General features: G+C 37.3%; 1 protein-coding gene across 4 annotated transcripts; it reads left to right on the top strand.

Annotated features, from left to right (window-relative positions):
- The first annotated feature begins 142 nt into the window (after positions 1-142).
- Positions 143-19,144, top strand: kif20bb (kinesin family member 20Bb). 4 transcript variants are annotated; one of them, XM_084135837.1, is made up of 31 exons: positions 143-226; positions 459-571; positions 670-759; positions 1,029-1,148; positions 1,252-1,390; positions 1,479-1,663; positions 1,772-1,829; positions 1,937-2,134; positions 2,331-2,442; positions 2,542-2,613; positions 2,691-2,840; positions 2,936-3,098; positions 3,223-3,480; positions 3,586-3,722; positions 3,969-4,098; positions 7,320-7,524; positions 7,599-7,660; positions 7,763-7,882; positions 8,894-9,948; positions 10,146-10,284; positions 10,372-10,494; positions 10,584-10,644; positions 10,749-10,871; positions 12,717-12,820; positions 12,909-13,040; positions 15,665-15,838; positions 15,970-16,161; positions 17,639-17,716; positions 17,815-17,953; positions 18,066-18,202; positions 18,788-19,144. In XM_084135837.1, the coding sequence occupies exons 2-31, from the start codon at positions 470-472 to the stop codon at positions 18,869-18,871; spliced, it is 4,842 nt and encodes a 1,613-aa protein (XP_083991963.1). In that variant the 5' UTR covers positions 143-226; positions 459-469; the 3' UTR covers positions 18,872-19,144. The 4 variants fall into 4 exon arrangements, with proteins under 4 accessions (XP_083991963.1, XP_083991961.1, XP_083991962.1 ...); XM_084135835.1 differs by having other exon boundaries at positions 15,967-16,161; XM_084135836.1 differs by having other exon boundaries at positions 12,906-13,040.
- The last annotated feature ends 460 nt before the right edge of the window (positions 19,145-19,604 follow it).

Raw genomic sequence — 19,604 nt, 5'->3', positions numbered from 1 at the left:
TGGAGCTTTATGTGCTATGTAGTTCATACATGGCATTCCTTGCCTTAGTTTTGTTCATCCTGTCAGTTAACCAGAACTACAATACATTTACTTCCTCTTTTGGGGGTGGAGCTACGTCTTTAGCGAGCTGTCCGATTGGTCCGATTTGAACAGAGAACCGCGACGGCAGGAAAGAAGCAAGCATGTTAGCAATGTAAACGGGATAAACAAAAGAAAATAATAACAAGTAAGTGAAATTAGCGAGAATGAAAACACATAGGTAATACTTTTATATTCTTACATGTCATTCAAAATTGGTTCTAAGTTTAATAGGATAACATCTTAGTTAAGAGCTCATTTTAACACGTTCAATGGCCGATACCTCATTATTGTTTTAATTTTGCTTGTAGCCACTTAATTAATGTAATCATTATCATATAATAACAACATGTTTAGCTAAACGTCAAACATTTTGATAGGCTTTTTCAAGATGATGGAATCGTGTTTAAATCACAAGCCTGAGAATGTTGGATCTATAACGGTTGAAGACCTCCGGAAAGATCTCTTCGCCGAGTTCTCCAAATTATCAAGGGTATTTATTATTACCAGACAGAACTCACGTTTAAAGCCTTCGAATCTGATTTTAAGGCTGTAACTATTCTTTAATTTTGCTTGTTTCTATTTCCATAGGACTCAGTATTGCTGGAAAAAGAGAATTTACAGGTCTATCTCCGTGTACGTCCATTCACTTCCTCAGAGAGAGCAGAAGGAGAATCACAGGTGCCTGAATATTTTTAACAAATATTTGACTATTTTATAATATTTCTGAGAAATTCTGTCACCACAACCCACATGTTGTTCCAATATAACCATCTTCAAAAAAATGTAAGGTTGAATTAAAGCCTCAGTTAGGCTACTATTCAATTTTATTGTAGGCTATGTATCTGGGTTTGGAACAACATGAAGATGAGTAAATGGTGACAGAATTTTCATTATTTCATGAACTATCGTTTAATGTAATTTGTTATAATTGTAATCTCTACAAATAGGAATGCATTTCAATTGAGCCTCCAGATACTGTGATTCTGAAAGCACCTAGAGCATCTCTGACAGCCAGACACAGTGAGAGATTCGGCCCAAATCTGGCACAACGATTTCAGTTCTCTCAGGTATGATCGGCCACAGTCTCCTCTAGCATGATCATTTATTGTGAACAGGTTTCGAAAAATGTTAAGTGTTTTCTGATGTAACAGTGTTTAATTCATATTTTAGGTGTACGGTCCAGAAACAACTCAAAGACAGATATTTGATGGAACAACTAAAAACCTTGTGAAAGAAGTCTTGGAGGGAGGGAATTCCTTGATCTTTACATATGGAGTTACCAATGCTGGGAAGACATTCACTTTTCTTGGTAAGGGTTTTGTATGAGATGTTTTTTATATATGTTTAGCTGTCTATTAATACATTTGAATGTCTATTTTGCTACTTGTATGTTATAGGCCCTGAATCAGATGGTGGAATTCTGCCCAGGTCATTGAATGTTATCTTTAACAGCATAGAAGGTAGAATTTATTCTCAAAATAACATCAAACCTCTCAGATGTGTCGACTTTACAAGGCTCACTAAAGAGCAGCAGGATGAGGATGCTACAAATAAGAGAAACCTTCTTCGTCGATTTAAAGATGTAATTTTTTTTGTTTATATATAAGTACATTTTTTAACATAACATTTTTTAGTACAGAGAAGTACATTACTAATACTCACATCATGGCTGTTTCTTGATGTTTATCAGAATGACTCCCAGAAAACTCTGTCCAGCATGTCCAGCTCTAGTTGTTCATCTTTTGAAAGTAAGCATTAATAATTGTTTAATGACTTTCTCTCTGCCTTTGAAACAGTTTTTTAGCATTTTGTCAGTAAATGTGAGCTTGCACTTTACATTGATTTCTTCTTCCAGGCTCCACTTCTAGTGAGACAAATGGGGACAGTGTCTGTTTGGATGAGACCTCTCATGTTAAATTCTCAGTGTGGGTCTCCTTTTGTGAAATCTACAATGAAAGCATCCATGATCTGCTTGATCTTGTTTCAAACGGCTCTCACCGAAGGAGCGTTTTGCGACTAGCCCAAGATGTTAAAGGCAACGCTTTTGTAAAAGGTAACCGAATAATTTAGAAGACTAAAAGTTCACTTGTCTGTGTAGCAAATGTAATAGTGAATCATTGAAATAATAATAAAATAAATATTTACATTTCAATATTTTTTCAATAATTAAATATAGGTTATTTACCAGGATATTATCTTTATGGCTGGACATTTTGACATATACGTTTTGTCTAAATATTTTTTCCTAGATCTAAAATGGTTTCAAGTTAACAGTGCAGACGAAGCATTAAAAGTTATGAAAATTGGAAGAAAAAATCAAAGTTTCTCATCCACCAAGCTCAACAACATCTCAAGCAGAAGGTATTTCATTTTAAACCACTAGCATTAATTTTTAACTCTCATTATCATGTTATTACTTTTTAAAGTGACCAAAAATTTAAATATAAATTTTTTCCATAGCCACAGTATATTTTCCATTCGAATCTTGCGGGTTGAAGATGTGGGTGTTCCCCGAATTCAGGCAATAAGCGAGTAGGTGACCTTAATCACACCACTGTTACTTTAACATAGAATCAGTGATTTATTCATTAATTGATTTGTCTTTAAAGATTGTCATTATGTGATTTGGCTGGATCTGAGCGATGTGCAAAGACTCAGAACCGAGGTGACCGCTTAAAAGAAGCTGGAAACATCAACACTTCCTTGTTAACTCTTGGAAAATGCATCAACGCTCTGAGGCTCAACCAAACACAATCCAAGTGAGATAACGTCCACTTTCAAAACAATTAATTTGTTTAATGGGCTGCATTAGATGGAAATTTCTTTGAACCTGAACTTATGTCTTTTTGTGCAGGTTTCATCAGCATGTCCCCTTCAGAGAGAGCAAGCTCACACATTATTTGCAGGGTTTTTTCTGTGGCCGTGGAAAAGTCTGCATGCTCATCAACATAAACCAGAGTGCCTCGATGTACGATGAAACCCTGAATGTCCTCAAGTTCTCAGCGGTGGCTCAGAAGGTCTGCAAGGACCCATTATTCTTTTTTACACTGACAGCTTCAGATTATCAGAAGCACTGATTAAAGGCATTTTTTGATTCTTTGTTATTTATTTATTTTGAACTTTGACTTTGTTCCCTTTTAGGTAGTGGTCCTCAACCCTAAACCAGCTCCTAGCGTTGTGCTCAAGAGATCTGCCAGAGATGTGTCCATGATAATCAATAACGCAGACAAAAAGGATTGGACCAGGAGAAGTTCACTCATGGGCTGGGAGATGAGTCTAGAGGATGTGCAAGAGGATGAAGATGATGAAGATATTGGTGAGGAAGATGTGGAGAGTGGCGATGAGAGCATGGAGGACAACACTGTGCTAGAGACTGCACAAAGTCAAGAGCTGTGTGAGGTATTCAAGGTGTCTTTTCAGTTTTCATCAATACATGTTTATAGTTTTCAGTGTTATTTTAAACACTATGAATGACTATTGACTAATGTGATATATTCGCCTCAGCTTCAGGTGACAATTAAAGAGCTCAAAGAGAAGTTGTCCAAAGAGGAGTCTGAAAAATTAACTATGGAATCTCGTATTCGTGAAGAAGTCACCACAGAGTTTATGGAGCTGTTTTCTAATATGGAAAAAGACTACAAGTAAGTCAAACACTGTTTTACAGATCATAGTGGTGAACTGATGATGTATTTTCACAGATGTAGCATTCAGATTGAGCCTGCAGAGATTTTTTGGCCGTGTTTACGCCATTCTTTTATTTGCATAATTCTTTTAGTGCACTATAAGAGAGCACAGAACTGTCAATGAGTGCAATTCATTTTTAGTGAAATTCTCTTTGATTTTATTGAAAATGCACTAATTTATGTTGCTATTTTTCAATGTTTCAGTGAACGTCTCCAAAGAGAGAAAGAAATAGTTGAGGAAAGAGCAGAAAGGAGGATGGAGATACTGAAGAATCTGGTGAACAGAACAGTTGAGGAAATGGACGCTGTTAGCACTGACGAGAATGCAGCAAAGGTGAATGCAGATGGTTGTAATAATATAAAAGATTAAGGACAAGTGCCATTAACATCCACTGTTATTAGTCAGTGTGCATTTTCTGTAGAGCTGCATGATTAATCGTTAAAAGATTGCAGTCTCGATTCAAACACCCACGCGATCTTCCTAACTGACAACAACGAAAGTACCCGGGTTTTGGCATGTTCACATCGCAGGAACTAGAAACGATTTAGGAACTCCTTTTGGAGGAACTATTTTAGCTCCTACTTCAGAGTATGGTCTAAACTAGCACTATAGGAACTACCAGTGACTTTAGTGTACGTTGATTGGCCGAATGCACGCAAATACCAGCACCCGCCATTTAGAAAAAAAAAAAGTGTAAACGCACAGATTATAGCCTATATATTGACTCCACAAACATGTAAAACAGTGATAGATGAGCCTTTTAACCTTTACGCTAAGGAGAAAATCCAGTGCAACTTTTAGGGGACCAAGCCAAACATGTTTATGTATTTCTGCTCCGCTAGCAACACTGGACATCAACCACATGACATACACTAATACCTTTTCATATACTGTCTACTTTCTATGTATAACAGTTCCAGAGCTGCCAACTCTCACGCATTCACTGTGAGACTCACGCAATTGACACTTTGCACACGCTCTCACGCCACACATCCATTTTCTCACGCCCAGAAAAATCGCGAAGCAAAGAGGACACGGACACCGACAGACTAGACAGAGCAGGTTACTTAGGCCTGCCATTTTGCCGCTTGTAAATGTGACATGACAGATCCCGAGCGGCACGTGAACCGATCATCTCTACTAGCTAATAGTAAATAAACACGAATGAACAATATTGAAAAATACAGTACAACTTACCGAAATGTATATTCCTCATACATAATATCGATCAATCAGTGTTTTTCAATCGCGGAAAGGGGTCAATGAAACAGCTGGAGAACAATTATGTCACATTTACCTCAGGAAAGCCATTTAATGAACATAATTTAGGCTATAGCACGTTAGCTGGCTAGAAAAAAAGAGCTATAGAGATTATTTAGCTAAATATGTGTACTATATTACATATTTATTACATTTTAACTTATATCATTAAATAAAGTTATTATAATAAAAAACGCATTATATTTACAGCATTAGGTGAGATTTTTATTTTATTTTTCTTAAGAAAAATGAACACCTATCTTGTGTACCTAATATTTATCCAAATGAGTCAATATTAAATCAAATCACAAGAATTGAATTGAAATAGTGAAATTTGTGTCAAGCAGTAATAAAAAACGTAGCTTACCAGAAATTGTACCATGTAAACATTGTAACATGTTGTCACTAAACCTAATAAAATTCAGTTTAGTTATGTTTATAAAACATTTTAAAGGTCCCGTTCTTCGTGATCCCATGTTTCAAACTTTAGTTAGTGTGTAATGTTGCTGTTAGAGCATAAATAATATCTGTAAAATTATAAAGCTCAAAGTTCAATGCCAAGCGAGATATTTTATTTAACAGAAGTCGCCTACATCGAACGGCCCGTTTGGACTACATCCCTCTACTTCCTTCTTTAATGACGTCAGTAGAACCGTTTTTTGACTAACCTCCGCCCACAGGAATGCTCCCTCAACTCTACCGAAATTCGTTTATGTACTTGCGCACTTCTTATAACTTACTGTGTTTACTCAGCTCTTACAGTGATTTTCTGAAGTAAAACTGACGCTTCATCTTTTGTGTGATGTACAATAAACTTTATTAAACTCATCAGTATATGTTTGATCATCATTCAGACAGCAGACTTGTAGGCTATTAATAAATAATGGATACATACAAGCAGATGACAAATACGTTATAATAACCGTAATTAAACTACTAAACTATTGAGAATGAGGAGATGTCGTCACGACACAGCGCCCCGCCCTCAGAGACCGCGTCATCCTCCCCTTTCCGCCATTTTGGGAGGATACCCGCCAGCGCCGTTCATTGTTTGTATTGGTAGTAGAGGATGTTGTCGCACTATTTTAGAATGCCTGGAAAACACTGATGTGTAAAAAAACTGCTCCAGTGTCTCACACGATTGTCGTGGAAACCGTAGCAACCATGTGTTACAGTTTTTTCGTATTTTAAATTTTAAAAGTAAAAAAAAAAAAAAAAAAAAAGTTTGGCATTGGTAGTAAGTTTCTCCCTGTAAGGACCCTTTTCTTTTGCCGCATTCATCTCCATTTCTTCTTAATTTTCTCGTAATTTCTATTATAATTCCTCGAGCCGTCTTTCTGCTCCGTCTCTGTATTGCTCTTGCACTGTTGCCCCTGGCAACCGATAGCGTATCCTCCCAAAATGGTGGACGGGCTCAATTCGTCACGTGACCGCAAGCTACCTATGAGTATGTCCTCATTCTCAATACCCGTTTCATCTCTATACAGCACTCTGACTCTGTAGGCATTATTGTCCGACTCGAAATGAACACCGTTACTGAGAATTTCTGATATTATCATCATTCCGTGAGATGAAATTGTCCTGACTGACTGAGCACAAGCTCATGAAGCTCCGCCCCCTGGGTCGTCCAGCAGCAGCTTATTTGCATTTAAAGGGCACACACTAAAACAGCGCGTTTTTCTGTGCCCCAAAAAATGACAATTTAAACATGCTGTAAAAAATGATCTGTTGGGTATTTTGAGCTGAAACTTCAGAGACTTATTTTACATCTTGTGAAAAGGGGCATAATACGGGACCTTTAAACATTTTAAAAAAATCCTGGTGGCTAGTTCCTAGAACTACGTTCCTAGAACTACCTGGTCCGAAAGCCATTTATATACAATAGTTTGATACATCTGAAAAATAGCGGAGGGCACAATGTGAGCTGCTGCGTGGAAAAGCTGAAATGTTCCGCAAAGATTTTTGGTACCCAAATAATCGGCAAACAATGACCTGTGTTTATAGCTGTTATTTCTGTTGTTTGCCTCTATCATTTAGTTCGGGGACTGAACTTTCTTAAGCTTCCTTGTAACCCATGATATTCAAACCAGATGGATCTAATGTAGTGGGTATAATAGCTAATAGTAGGATTTAGATCTAGACACATTTTATAGGATAAGACAAATGAAAAGTGGGGAATTCTATGATACCTGTATCAAGGCACACATTTCAACACAATATATCTGTTTATGAAAGAAAAGACTAAAAACAGATATGCATTTGAAAATATAATGTTTTCCTTCTCAACATTCTAGGAGGCTAAGATTGAGCTTTTGGACAGCCTGATCGAAGTTATGCGAGGTGATCTAGCTAAGATAAAGGGAGATGCAGAAGCAGTACACATGTGCCTGACGAATGTCCCTGAATCACCTGGAACAGTCAGTCGTCTGAGGACACAGCTGGAGGAGATGAAAGAGGAGCTTCTCAAAAGCCAACAACTTCTCAGTCTTAAAACTAAAGGTGTATTAATTTGCCTTAAAGGGGAAAACTCAATATTTTATGACATAAGTCTAATTATATTTCTCTTTTTTTAGAATTTGAAGCAATGTGTGTTCAGGCACAAGAATCAAATGATCAGCTTCTCCAAGCAAATAGGGTAATATGAACTAAAGTTTTCTTTTAAATATCTGAGGTTATTGTAAATGAATGATTTAAATGGCTTCTGCTGTGTGATAATATTTTTGTTTGTCTCTTTTAGAATTACGAAAACCAGAAAGTGAGATGTCAGGAACTCATGTCAATCTGCCAGGAGAAAGATGACATGGTCTCTGTATTACAGACCACTTTGGACCAAAATGTGGAGACAGCTACTAAAGATGTAAATGTATTTTACACTTCCTTTATTTTAAATCCTTGCTGGAAAAAAAAAAAAAATTATATATTTCTAAAGAAAAAAATCTTACTGACCCCATAACCTTACTAAGTTTTACAGACATGGTCACTGTAAACTATTGGCGCTTTTCCACTGCATGGTATGGCTCGGTACGGTTCGACTCGACTCGGCACGGAACGGTTTGGCTCGCTTCGCTTTTCCACTGCGTGGTACGACTCGACTCGGTACGGCACGGTTCGGTTCGCTTTAGCTTGGTTGCTTTTCCACTGCAGTTAGTACCGCTTCAAAGTGGGTGGGGACTGATCGTTATAGTTGCTGTCTCTACTGCCATGACATCATCATATTAAATGCGAATTTTTCATTCCGTGTTTCCCCATCCACTCCTCGGCAACCAACGAGAGGAACGTCTGCACCTCGTCCACTGACCACGATTCAGCCATTTCTTTTTTTGAACTTTTTTGAACTTTTTTTTAAAGCAAATACTTTTAAAACAGGTGCTACAGCGTTGGCTGTTGTCTACTGGCTATTTAAATCTAGCGGGTTTAGTGTCTCGTGTCGTAAATACAATGACGCTGGTAGTGATGATTCTGTCTGACCAATCAGTGATCTGCAGTGTTTTCACGTCACATTTTAGTATCGGTACGGTATGCTTGGAACCTCAACAGAGGTGGTACCATTTAAAGCGAGCCGTACCGTACCGTACCATGCAGTGGAAATGCACCATAAGTGAGCCGTACCGAACCGAGCCGTACCGTACCATGCAGTGGAAAAGCGCCAAAGCGTGCCGTACCGAGCCGTACCGTACCATGCAGTGGAAAAGCGCCATATCAGTGTATTTAAAATAGTTGTTTGAAAATTCTAAAATTCTTCCGTTGTGTTCTAAGGAAAAGTAATAGCTTTCCTTTAACTTTTATCAGGTCATATATATAAAATACATTAAGTTATATATTTGAACTGTAATGACCCATGATTTTTCTTTTGTTTTCACATGTACAGAGGGCCTTAATTAACAGCATCAAAGAAGAAATTCTACATTTTAGAAACAATTGCAAGTGTTTGCTGAATGAAGACTCTGACCCTAGAGGGGAGAAAATGACAAGTCATGAAACTCAACATCTGCAAGAACTGAAAATGAAAGATGACTGGCTGAATGAACTTAAACTTGAAAACTGTTCACTTGAAAAAACAGTGTGTGATCTCACTGATAGAATGGCAGAGCTGACTCATGCACATGAAGCCACTGTGGCGATGGAGAGAGCAGAGGTCAGCAAAGTCACAAATGAGAACAAGGCTCTTGCCAATGCGTTACATGTACTTCAGCAGTCAGCCAATGAGATGAGCTCAAAGCTCAAAACTCTCCAGATGGAATTGAGCGCTCAGACAAATATGGCCAGTGACCTTTCAGAAACACTTGACACAGCCAGAGCTCTGATTAAGGAACATCAAGCAGAGTCTTGCAGTCAGTCTAAAACCATTGAATCCTTAATGACGGAGGCAGGTAATTTGCGTCAGGAACTCAGTGCCCTCCAACTCTCACATGACAAAAAAGAAGATGAATGCATGAGGATGGTGGAATTATCTCAGGAGAACAGCAGACAGATCAATGATCTGGAGCAGGAGGTCAGTCAGACTAAAGTGAACGTGTGCCAGCTGGAAGAGCTCTGCAATCAGCTTAAATATGAACGAGATGCCCAGGCACAGGAATATCAGAGCCTACTGAGCCGATATGAAGCTCAAAAGTTGGTTATGGCCCAAATAAGAAGCAACTCTGAGCTGCTGAAAGAGCTGACCACTCTGAAACATCAGCAGGGGAGGATGGAAGACCAAGAGCAAGACTTCAGAGATGATTGCTGGAAAACTCTGCAGGACAAACTCATGCAAATGCTGAGCAAACTGAACCAACATGAGGATGTTCTGAACATAGTGAGAGCAATTGTAGAGAATGAGATAACTATGGCAAGAGATGAGGCCAAGAGGAGATTAGCTGCGATGGAGAAAGATCTGTCTCATAAAGATGCAGAACTAGAGACTAAAGCTAAAGATCTTTTGAAGTAAGTCTTATCCAAACATTCTGATAACAAAAAAATAGGTCCTCAATTCTGTTGAGTGTCTTGTTTGATATGCTCTAGATCTTGCATGACTACTCTTTCTTTTCAACTATTTATTTCTAATTGCTAAAGCATGGAAATGAGAAAAAATGGTTTAAGGAACAACAGCTGGTCTGAATGACCTTTTGGTCTTTTCACAGGTCGAGAGAACTTGTGACCGATGGACTTAATAAAATCAAGACCATGAGTTGCAATTTGCAGCAGGTGGAGAGGGAGCGATCTAATGTCAGTGATCAGTTATGTAAGGCTAACTTGCAGAAGGAACAGTTAGAGAAACAGGTTTGTAAAACACTTTTGTCCATTGTTAGTGTTCCTTTTGTCCATTGCTAGTGTGCTTTTTTAAACAGTGCTTTTTTATTCCCACAGATTTTAATCTTGAGTGAAGAAAACAAAATGTTTCTGCAGAAACTATGTGAAGCGGAGGAGATGAGGGATCAGGCTGGACACAGTTTGAGCTGCACAGAGCAAACTATTGATCCACTGCAGACTGTGAGTGCTGCCCTTTCCCTCAGCTTTGTTCAGTTTGTGATGCTATCAGGTCTTAGATGCTGGATTATTCCACTTCCTTTCACTCACAGGTGCAGTCAAACCATGCAATAGAAGAAGAAAACATACAGCCTTTCAAAACAACCTGCCATGGTAACCTATGTGTCTTTTCATTTATACCATTTTTTCCACAATACTATTTGGTGTTACAAAATTGGCTTATGTTTTGTCCTTAATAAGATTGATTTTACTTCCAGATCTTTTGGCTGAACAGAAGCTGATTGAGGAGACATGTGTTAACTCAAATAAAGAGTGCACACAGACAGATGAGGAGGAATTGCTGGAGGCCAGGCTGAATGAGATTGAATCCATAACTGAAGGTGACTGAGTCTGTTCTAATTGTAATTCCTATAAATCTCTTCTAGTCAACACACTGTGAGAAGTCAGTAAGATTCAGTGTAGGTATTTCAAAATTACTGTTATTTTAAAACGAAAAAAACGAATTAAAAAAATAGCAGTCTTTCTTCAGTATTTGCAGAATTCATTTATAATAATCAAATCTGTTAATATTAATCAGCAATATTGACTTTTTAATTTTCAGTATTGGCTGTATTCATATATAATTATAATAATCAAACATGTTTATATTAATTATTAATCAGAAATATTTACTTTTTAATTTTCTATTTTCTCATCATAGAATCCTGAAAATAATTGTGTCAAATAAATCTTAAGCAGTACAACTTGATAATGAAAAGAATAATAGTAAGAAATGTTTCTTTAGCTCTAAATCAGCATATTAGAATGATTTTCTGAAGCAAAAATGTGACATTGAAGACTGGATTGTAATTGGTATTGAGAATTGTAAAAATTCCCTGGTATTGGTGTCTTGTACTGAAATTCTGGTTTGGTAACACTACTTCAGTTACACTTTAACTACGTCTCACCTGTAACTGTGATGCAGTCTGAATCATAATCACACTGTGTTCGTTCGTTGGCCAGAAGAGAACTGGCACCCCAACTGAGCCTTTTTTCTCCCAAGGTTTTTTTTTTTTTTCATTATTCTGTCACCTGATCAGAGTATGTGAGCGGAGTTGAGTGGCAGCAATGTTCCCTCCGCGCTCAAAGCATTTAATAATCACTCAACTCGGGGTTCACCATTTACCGCTCCCCGCTCCACTCCTCACTAACTGATATCAGAAACACTGCTCCGTCTTCGCTCCCTGAGGTATTTAAGTATGCTTTGAAATCTCGCAAAAGTTCTGTTCATAATATATAGGCCTATTAAATGAAAAAAATCAAATAAATAAACAATACTAGAATAATAGTTTCAACGTGGTTTATTGGAACACTGTTGTGCAAACATTTTTCCTACGACATGCCAAGCTTATTACATTGTTATCAGCATCAAAAAACATAATTTGCAAATTTAGTTTGGAAAGATGAAAATAACAGTATGTTGTCGTCAGTTATTTTATCTACGGGTCACTACATTTCTTATAGATTTCTGCTCATTCCAAAATCAGATACAGATAAAGTAACACTGTAAGATTACATTTGTTTGAATGCATTAGTGAGAGAGCGATTGTGTGTGTGAATAAGTGCTACCTTTTTAAAATGTGCTTTCACCCGATCATATTCAGTAGCCCATTTAGAAGGGACAAACAAATTCCTTGAACTACAACCTCCCGCTCATGTCCATCATAACCTCCACATTCTTTCTAATTTGAGTGATCCATCTGTATCATGCAAGGTAAATGTGTTTAACGTGTGAATTCTTGCAAAAATGCAGTTAAATTATGGGCCGTTGGCATGAATTATACTCGTGATGGAGCGCTCGGAGCGAGTGAAAACCACGACACTCCGACTTTTACTCTGCACCTGGTGGAGTCTGGGTTCCTTGCCACTGTCACTTCTGGCTTACTTAGTTGGGAATATTCTTAATATTCAACAATATTATTGATTTGACTGCACTGACTATAGGATGAGAACTGAACTGAGCTAGACAATGACATCACTGCTTTATAGATACAGTTAACTAATTTAATAATTGATGATCTTTACAACAGAACTGAATCAACACTGAACTGACTTAAGCTGAACAAAGACACTATTTTATTTTAGAGCTGCTGTACAGACGAAAAGAACTCTGTTTTCAGAGCGCTATATAAAAAAAGGTTAACAAAAATGAAACAACACCACAAACATCTCTTTGTTCTTCTCAGATCGTGCTAAACTGCAGGAAATGTATCAGAAACCAAATGTTGGTCTCTCTGATAAACCCCAGCAAGAGGAACGGAGAGCCTGCAGACCTGCAGAAAGCACAAAGGTAAGAACCTGGAAGTCTTTAATCTCTCTGACTTTTCCACAACTGGGTTTTGCCAGCAGTAGAATGATTTCTTTTGATGTTTCAGCAGCTTAATGAGGAGCAGGCTGATGATAAGCAGGGAAATGGGCAGGATGGAGCAGCCATGGGGGAAGAGGAGAGAGCGGCCCAGGCAACAAGGCAACTAGAAAGCGACCAACAGGACAGGCTGCAGCTGGAGCTGGTAATAGGATCAACATTTCCATTTCTCTCACTCTGCTTCGTTATTTTCTTTTTCACAGGCTTGAGGGCAGGATTTAGCTCAGAATAGTAATTTATTTACACAGCAGGTTTCTGAGTTAATATCACTTCTGTGATTCGAGTGACCTGCCAACAGGAGGAATGACAAGACTCTAGCAGGACAGTAATGGCACAGCAGAAAAATGGAACGTGCAAAACTATTTTTTCTTTTTTTTCTTTTTTTTTTTTAAACGACTAATTCACTAATCAGTCTTACCTAAGCCCTGTATAAATAAACAGGGGACATGATCATCTTATGAAATTAAGTTGTGTACTATTGTTAAATAGCATTCTTTTGATGATGCATCTTCTTCAAGGGCATATTACTGTGCAATACTTGTGTGTGTGTGTGTGTGTGTGTATATATATATATATATATATATATATATATATATATATATATATATATATATATATATATGCATATACACACACACACACACACACACACACACATATACAGTGAGGAAAATAAGTATTTGAACACCCTGCTATTTTGCAAGTTCTCCCACTTGGAAATCATGGAGGGGTCTGAAATTGTCATCGTAGGTGCATGTCCACTGTGAGAGACATAATCTAAAAAAAAAAAAATCCAGAAATCACAATATATGATTTTTTAACTATTTATTTGTATGATACAGCTGCAAATAAGTATTTGAACACCTGTCTATCAGCTAGAATTCTGACCCTCAAAGACCTGTTAGTCTGCCTTTAAAATGTCCACCTCCACTCCATTTATTATCCTAAATTAGATGCACCTGTTTGAGGTCGTTAGCTGCATAAAGACACCTGTCCACCCCATACAATCAGTAAGAATCCAACTACTAACATGGCCAAGACCAAAGAGCTGTCCAAAGACACTAGAGACAAAATTGTACACCTCCACAAGGCTGGAAAGGGCTACGGGGAAATTGCCAAGCAGCTTGGTGAAAAAAATCCACTGTTGGAGCAATCATTAGAAAATGGAAGAAGCTAAACATGACTGTCAATCTCCCTCGGACTGGGGCTCCATGCAAGATCTCACCTCGTGGGGTCTCAATGATCCTAAGAAAGGTGAGAAATCAGCCCAGAACTACACGGGAGGAGCTGGTCAATGACCTGAAAAGAGCTGGGACCACCGTTTCCAAGGTTACCGTTGGTAATACACTAAGACGTCATGGTTTGAAATCATGCATGGCACGGAAGGTTCCCCTGCTTAAACCAGCACATGTCAAGGCCTGTCTTAAGTTTGCCAATGACCATTTGGATGATCCAGAGGAGTCATGGGAGAAAGTCATGTGGTCAGATGAGACCAAAATAGAACTTTTTGGTCATAATTCCACTAAACGTGTTTGGAGGAAGAAGAATGATGAGTACCATCCCAAGAACACCATCCCTACTGTGAAGCATGGGGGTGGTAGCATCATGCTTTGGGGATGTTTTTCTGCACATGGGACAGGGCGACTGCACTGTATTAAGGAGAGGATGACCGGGGCCATGTATTGCAAGATTTTGGGGAACAACCTCCTTCCCTCAGTTAGAGCATTGAAGATGGGTCGAGGCTGGGTCTTCCAACATGACAATGACCCGAAGCACACAGCCAGGATAACCAAGGAGTGGCTCTGTAAGAAGCATATCAAGGTTCTGGCGTGGCCTACCCAGTCTCCAGACCTAAACCCAATAGAGAATCTTTGGAGGGAGCTCAAACTCCGTGTTTCTCAGCGACAGCCCAGAAACCTGACTGATCTAGAGAAGATCTGTGTGGAGGAGTGGGCCAAAATCCCTCCTGCAGTGTGTGCAAACCTGGTGAAAAACTACAGGAAACGTTTGACCTCTGTAATTGCAAACAAAGGCTACTGTACCAAATATTAACATTGATTTTCTCAGGTGTTCAAATACTTATTTGCAGCTGTATCATACAAATAAATAGTTAAAAAATCATACATTGTGATTTCTGGATTTTCTTTTTTAGATTATGTCTCTCACAGTGGACATGCACCTACGATGACAATTTCAGACCCCTCCATGATTTCTAAGTGGGAGAACTTGCAAAATAGCAGGGTGTTCAAATACTTATTTTCCTCACTGTATATATATATATATATATATATATATATATATATATATATATATATATATACACACACAAGGAAAAAATCTAGATAAACTACTCAATTCAACTAGTTGTTTGATGGATGACTAGTACTTTTGGAAATGATCAACTCTTTATTTTCTCTTTACTTTAGCAAGATCAATGTCAACTACAATGTTTTTTTTTAATGGGCGATAACACTATCTAGAGAGAAGGTTGGCTGGTACAATAATTAATTAACTCAACAACATTTGCTCAAATTCACCAAAAATTTGTAAAATTGCACTACTCTGATTTTGGAAATGACACTGAGGAATGACCAAATACTGCCTCATTGATCATTCTGACCAGTATAACAGCCTACCACTAGTTAAGATGTGGGATTTTTAGAATACTTTTAAAATACTTTGTATCAGCAACAATATTTTGTGGTAGTGCTATAGTATAATATTAAAACATATTTTTCTCTTCCTCACTTTCCTGCATACTGATTACAGGAAATGTTAAAGCTTCAGCTGGCTGAAAAGCAAGATACCATTGTAAAATTACAAAAGGAAAAGGGGGATTTTGCTGCTTCTCTTAAATCTGCTACCCAGAAAATTGACAGACCCAAACAGACTTCAAATGTGAAGACAAAGAATGAAGGCGATTTATTTAGTCCAACACAAGAGGTCAGTAGAATGATATTAATGCAAAATGCATGCAGCTGATAAGAATTATTTGCGCATGTAAAGATGGGAATAGTTCTGGTCTGTATGAAAATTGGTTACTGTGCATAATGTGTTGGCATCACTCAAAGCAGGTTGCAGTACTAGACTCCTCTGTCCTTTCCACGAAGAGTCTCAGAGATGAACGCTTCCCCAAACCTGAGCTAGAAATCAGCTATACACCTCTTAAACCTGACCGAATGAATGTCAGGAAACCGGGAGAAGAAGAGTCTGTCACAATCAAACTCCGACGTACAGCCAGAAAGAGAAAGAGCCCAGACATGCAGGTATACAAATACCATTTTTAAACCCTTTGTTGTGATTTCCTAAACAATCTAGGTTCCGACGGTCCAGGAAAACTTGGAAATGTCAGGGAATTTCAAGACATTTAACAGGAAAAGTCATGGAAATTTCTATAGTATATACATTTTTAGTTATGCTCAGTTCCAAAGTATTTCTTAGGATAAAATGTAGCTTTTGTGAGTGCGATCTCTATAAAATGATTTTCATCACAAAAAATATCATGAAAAAATCATGGAAATTCACTGGTTAGAGCCTTTAACTAGTCCTGCAATAATTTCCTAATTATATATTCATTTATATTTCATAAAGCGTATAATTCGACCTATTAACTGATTACATTTTTTTGTAATGATTTTTAGTAATTCATTGATGATTCAATCCAACGTTTCACAATAAAAAGAATGCAAATGAGTTAACTTTTGTTAAAGAGATGGATTTGTAAATAAATTAGCTGTGAAGAGGGTATTTGTGTTGCAGCTACTGTTGCGATAAACTCTGAAGGTTCCAGTCTATTTTTAGATATCACATCCTTTTCAAATTGAATGGCATTAATCACATTATAAATTGATCTATGGCTGCATTTACACTGGCACAATAAATCCTTTTTTTTTTTTTACTCTCATCTGACACAGATCGGAATTTGTTGCACACGTGTAAACACAAAAATCTGCACGAGATCTGATTATTATTTTTTTGCATCCGATCTGAGCCACTTCCAAATGTGGTTTTAAATCAGATATCTGGACATCTGACCTACGTCTAAACACGTACATCCGATTCCTCTTTGAATTCCAAGCCACCATAAGGCAAGGGTGACACGTTTGCCCACAAAGAAAGCTTTTAAATGTTGTATTATGAAGCAGATGTGGCTGTATGCACTTGCTCGCAGCTTTTTTATTGAGGTGTAAACTTATTAAGGGAAAGAAATTGCACGCACACGTAAACATTCAGGAGTTGGAGAAATGGGGCGAAACATTTTTCTTTACACAAGTTTTTTATCTTACAGTGCTACTTTTTCACTTCAGATTTCTATATCTAACGACCTGTAGATAAAATAAATGAAATTTACTGTTATTTTCCTGTTTCCTGCTTTTTGCACTGCAAAACATCCATGACAGCTGTTATCTTGTCCATGTTGGCAAATAATCATGGCCACCCGACATGAGTTATATAAATAATTTTAATTGCACGGCCATTCAAAACCAGAGGGTCTACCATGTGCGCAGTAAAGCGATCACCGACAATCATTTTTGGGCGGGAACAGATATCGGATGCCAGTCGTGTCTAAAGTGAATGTAAACAGTCGGTCTAAAAAATCGGATATGGTTAAAAGATCGGATCTGTGCATTATGAATCAAATTAAATTAATCACAGGCGCTAACACAGTAACTTTAACATCTTTACATATAATGCAACACAAAGCCATATAACTTGTATTGTATGCGTTTGTTGTTGTTCTAGAACTCGGTGGAGTCAGAAAATCTGAAAAACCGACGGCTAAAGGTGAAAAACTGGGATAATAACATGCAGTCCGTTGAGGTGATTTTTCTATTCTGATCTATTAATACGTATACCTGTGCCATCTTACATCTGTCCCTGTAATGTTTATTTTATAATATTTTTTTGCTTCTTAACAGACTCCCACAGTGCAAGGAAAAAAGGTGAGTCAGTTAAAGCAGAAAGACACTCCTGCCAGCCTGAAATGTAAAAAAGATGGAGCCCTCCAAAAGATTGGTGACTTCATCCAGAGCTCTCCAACCCTCTTTGGAAGCAAAGGTCAGCTCTGGCTCTTAATTTTACACACAGTCAATGGTATTGATTGGAGCTCTCTGCCAAAAGTGTTTCATACTATATCTCAGCATGACCAAACCTTTAACTTCCTCCTCAGCCAAGAAGATCATGAGCATGGTGAATGTTAAGTCTCCTGAACTGCCAAATGTTTCTGAATACAACAAACCCAAGAGATCCAAACGAAAGCTCTTCAAGACTCAGGTTTCCTCCCCGCTGGACATCCCCTCTTATCCTGTAAGTAATGTTTCTTTTGCGTAAGTCATGGACAAGTAAATCAAATGCATGTAGTCATGAATGAGAAGCATGCCTTATGTTAGCGGTAATGTCGCAATGTTACGACAACTATGTAACATTTGATTTAAGCCCCCAAGAGACAAAAAAGGTTGATAGTCAATTGTTTTAAAGCTTTCCAGTGTTAATATACTAGATTTATTAAACATTAAAAAAGATATGTAAACAATACTTGGTGAAAAGTTTCACACTATATTGAAACATTACTGCGTTAACGTTATACTTTTAAAAAACCTCCATTGTGCCACATTCTATTTTTAATTTCATTCATATTTATATTTATAATTAAATATTATTCTTCCATGAGTTTAACTTTGAGCTTGATTATTTTAAACTTTTGAGTATTTAAAGCAGTAAGTTCTAAGGCTTTGTTGAATGTTCAGTTTGAGTAAAAGAAATCAGATTATTTTATTTGAGATGTGTTTGTTCTGGGATGGAGGTACATTATTAAATTTATTTGTAAAAACATTAAAACTGCAGAAATGCTGCCAGGTGAATGTGTATTAAATTCATGAAATAATTTAACAGGTCACTGGAAGCAATGAAGATGATAAAGAGAGCGATCATCTCATAATCAAGAGAAAACTCAGAACAAGAACTGCCAAGAGATGATAAACACACAATTTGATGGCCAAGTGTAATTTCAGTTAGTTTGCTTTTTCTTTTTTCTTCAAATTGTAATATTTTGTTTGTTTAATACTTAAATGTTGTTGAACAATTCATATTTGTTTTATTAACACTGAGCATGTTTGTAAATATTTTATGTACCTCACAATGTTTAAAAAAAAAAATTTCTTTTTTAATTTAGCTTTTGATTTCCTGTGGTAATTGGACAAAATATGGCCAAAAAAAATGCTGTTTATTAAAAAAATGCCTAAAAGCATACATCATTTGGGTTTCAGTTCTTATGCTTAAGAGAGAAATGTTAACTGAATATGCTTAAAGCATTACTGTCCCTTTATGTTGGATTTCACATCATGATATCCTTTAAAAAATGCTCAGATGAGGAAAGCAGTACTAAACAAGCAAGGTGAATGGGGATGAAGAGAATGTTCCAGATGAATGTTTGGGGGTCAGCTTGTTGTATGATACTCATTTATTTCCACTGTCAGTAAATGGAGGGTGGCTGTCATCAGAGAAGAGTAAGTAATACATTTTATCTGCACCTCATGATCTCTGCACTAACAGGTCAAACCTGCACTAATACACATCTCACTTCTCACACTAATACACAATTTCACTGAGGTGAAATTAATGTGACATTGAAAACAAACATTTTTGTGGGTGTGTTCTTGCATGTCATCATAGTAGCAAATTTCAATTTGCTTTGTGGCATTGGGTTATA

The sequence above is a fragment of the Abramis brama genome (assembly GCF_963993115.1).
Source record: "Abramis brama genome assembly, chromosome: 14".
NCBI classification, from domain to species: Eukaryota; Metazoa; Chordata; class Actinopteri; order Cypriniformes; family Leuciscidae; genus Abramis; species Abramis brama.
Note: the sequence above shows the minus strand (reverse complement) of the source record. Positions and strands in the feature narration are given on the sequence as shown.

Coding starts and splice junctions, on each gene's coding strand:
- kif20bb (XM_084135834.1), top strand. CDS start 470: ATGATGGAATCGTGTTTAAATCACAAGCCTGAGAATGTTGGATCTATA. Junction 2,614..2,690: donor CGAATTCAGGCAATAAGCGA/GTAGGTGACCTT, acceptor TTGTCTTTAAAG/ATTGTCATTATGTGATTTGG. Junction 17,954..18,065: donor AACCCTCTTTGGAAGCAAAG/GTCAGCTCTGGC, acceptor CTTCCTCCTCAG/CCAAGAAGATCATGAGCATG.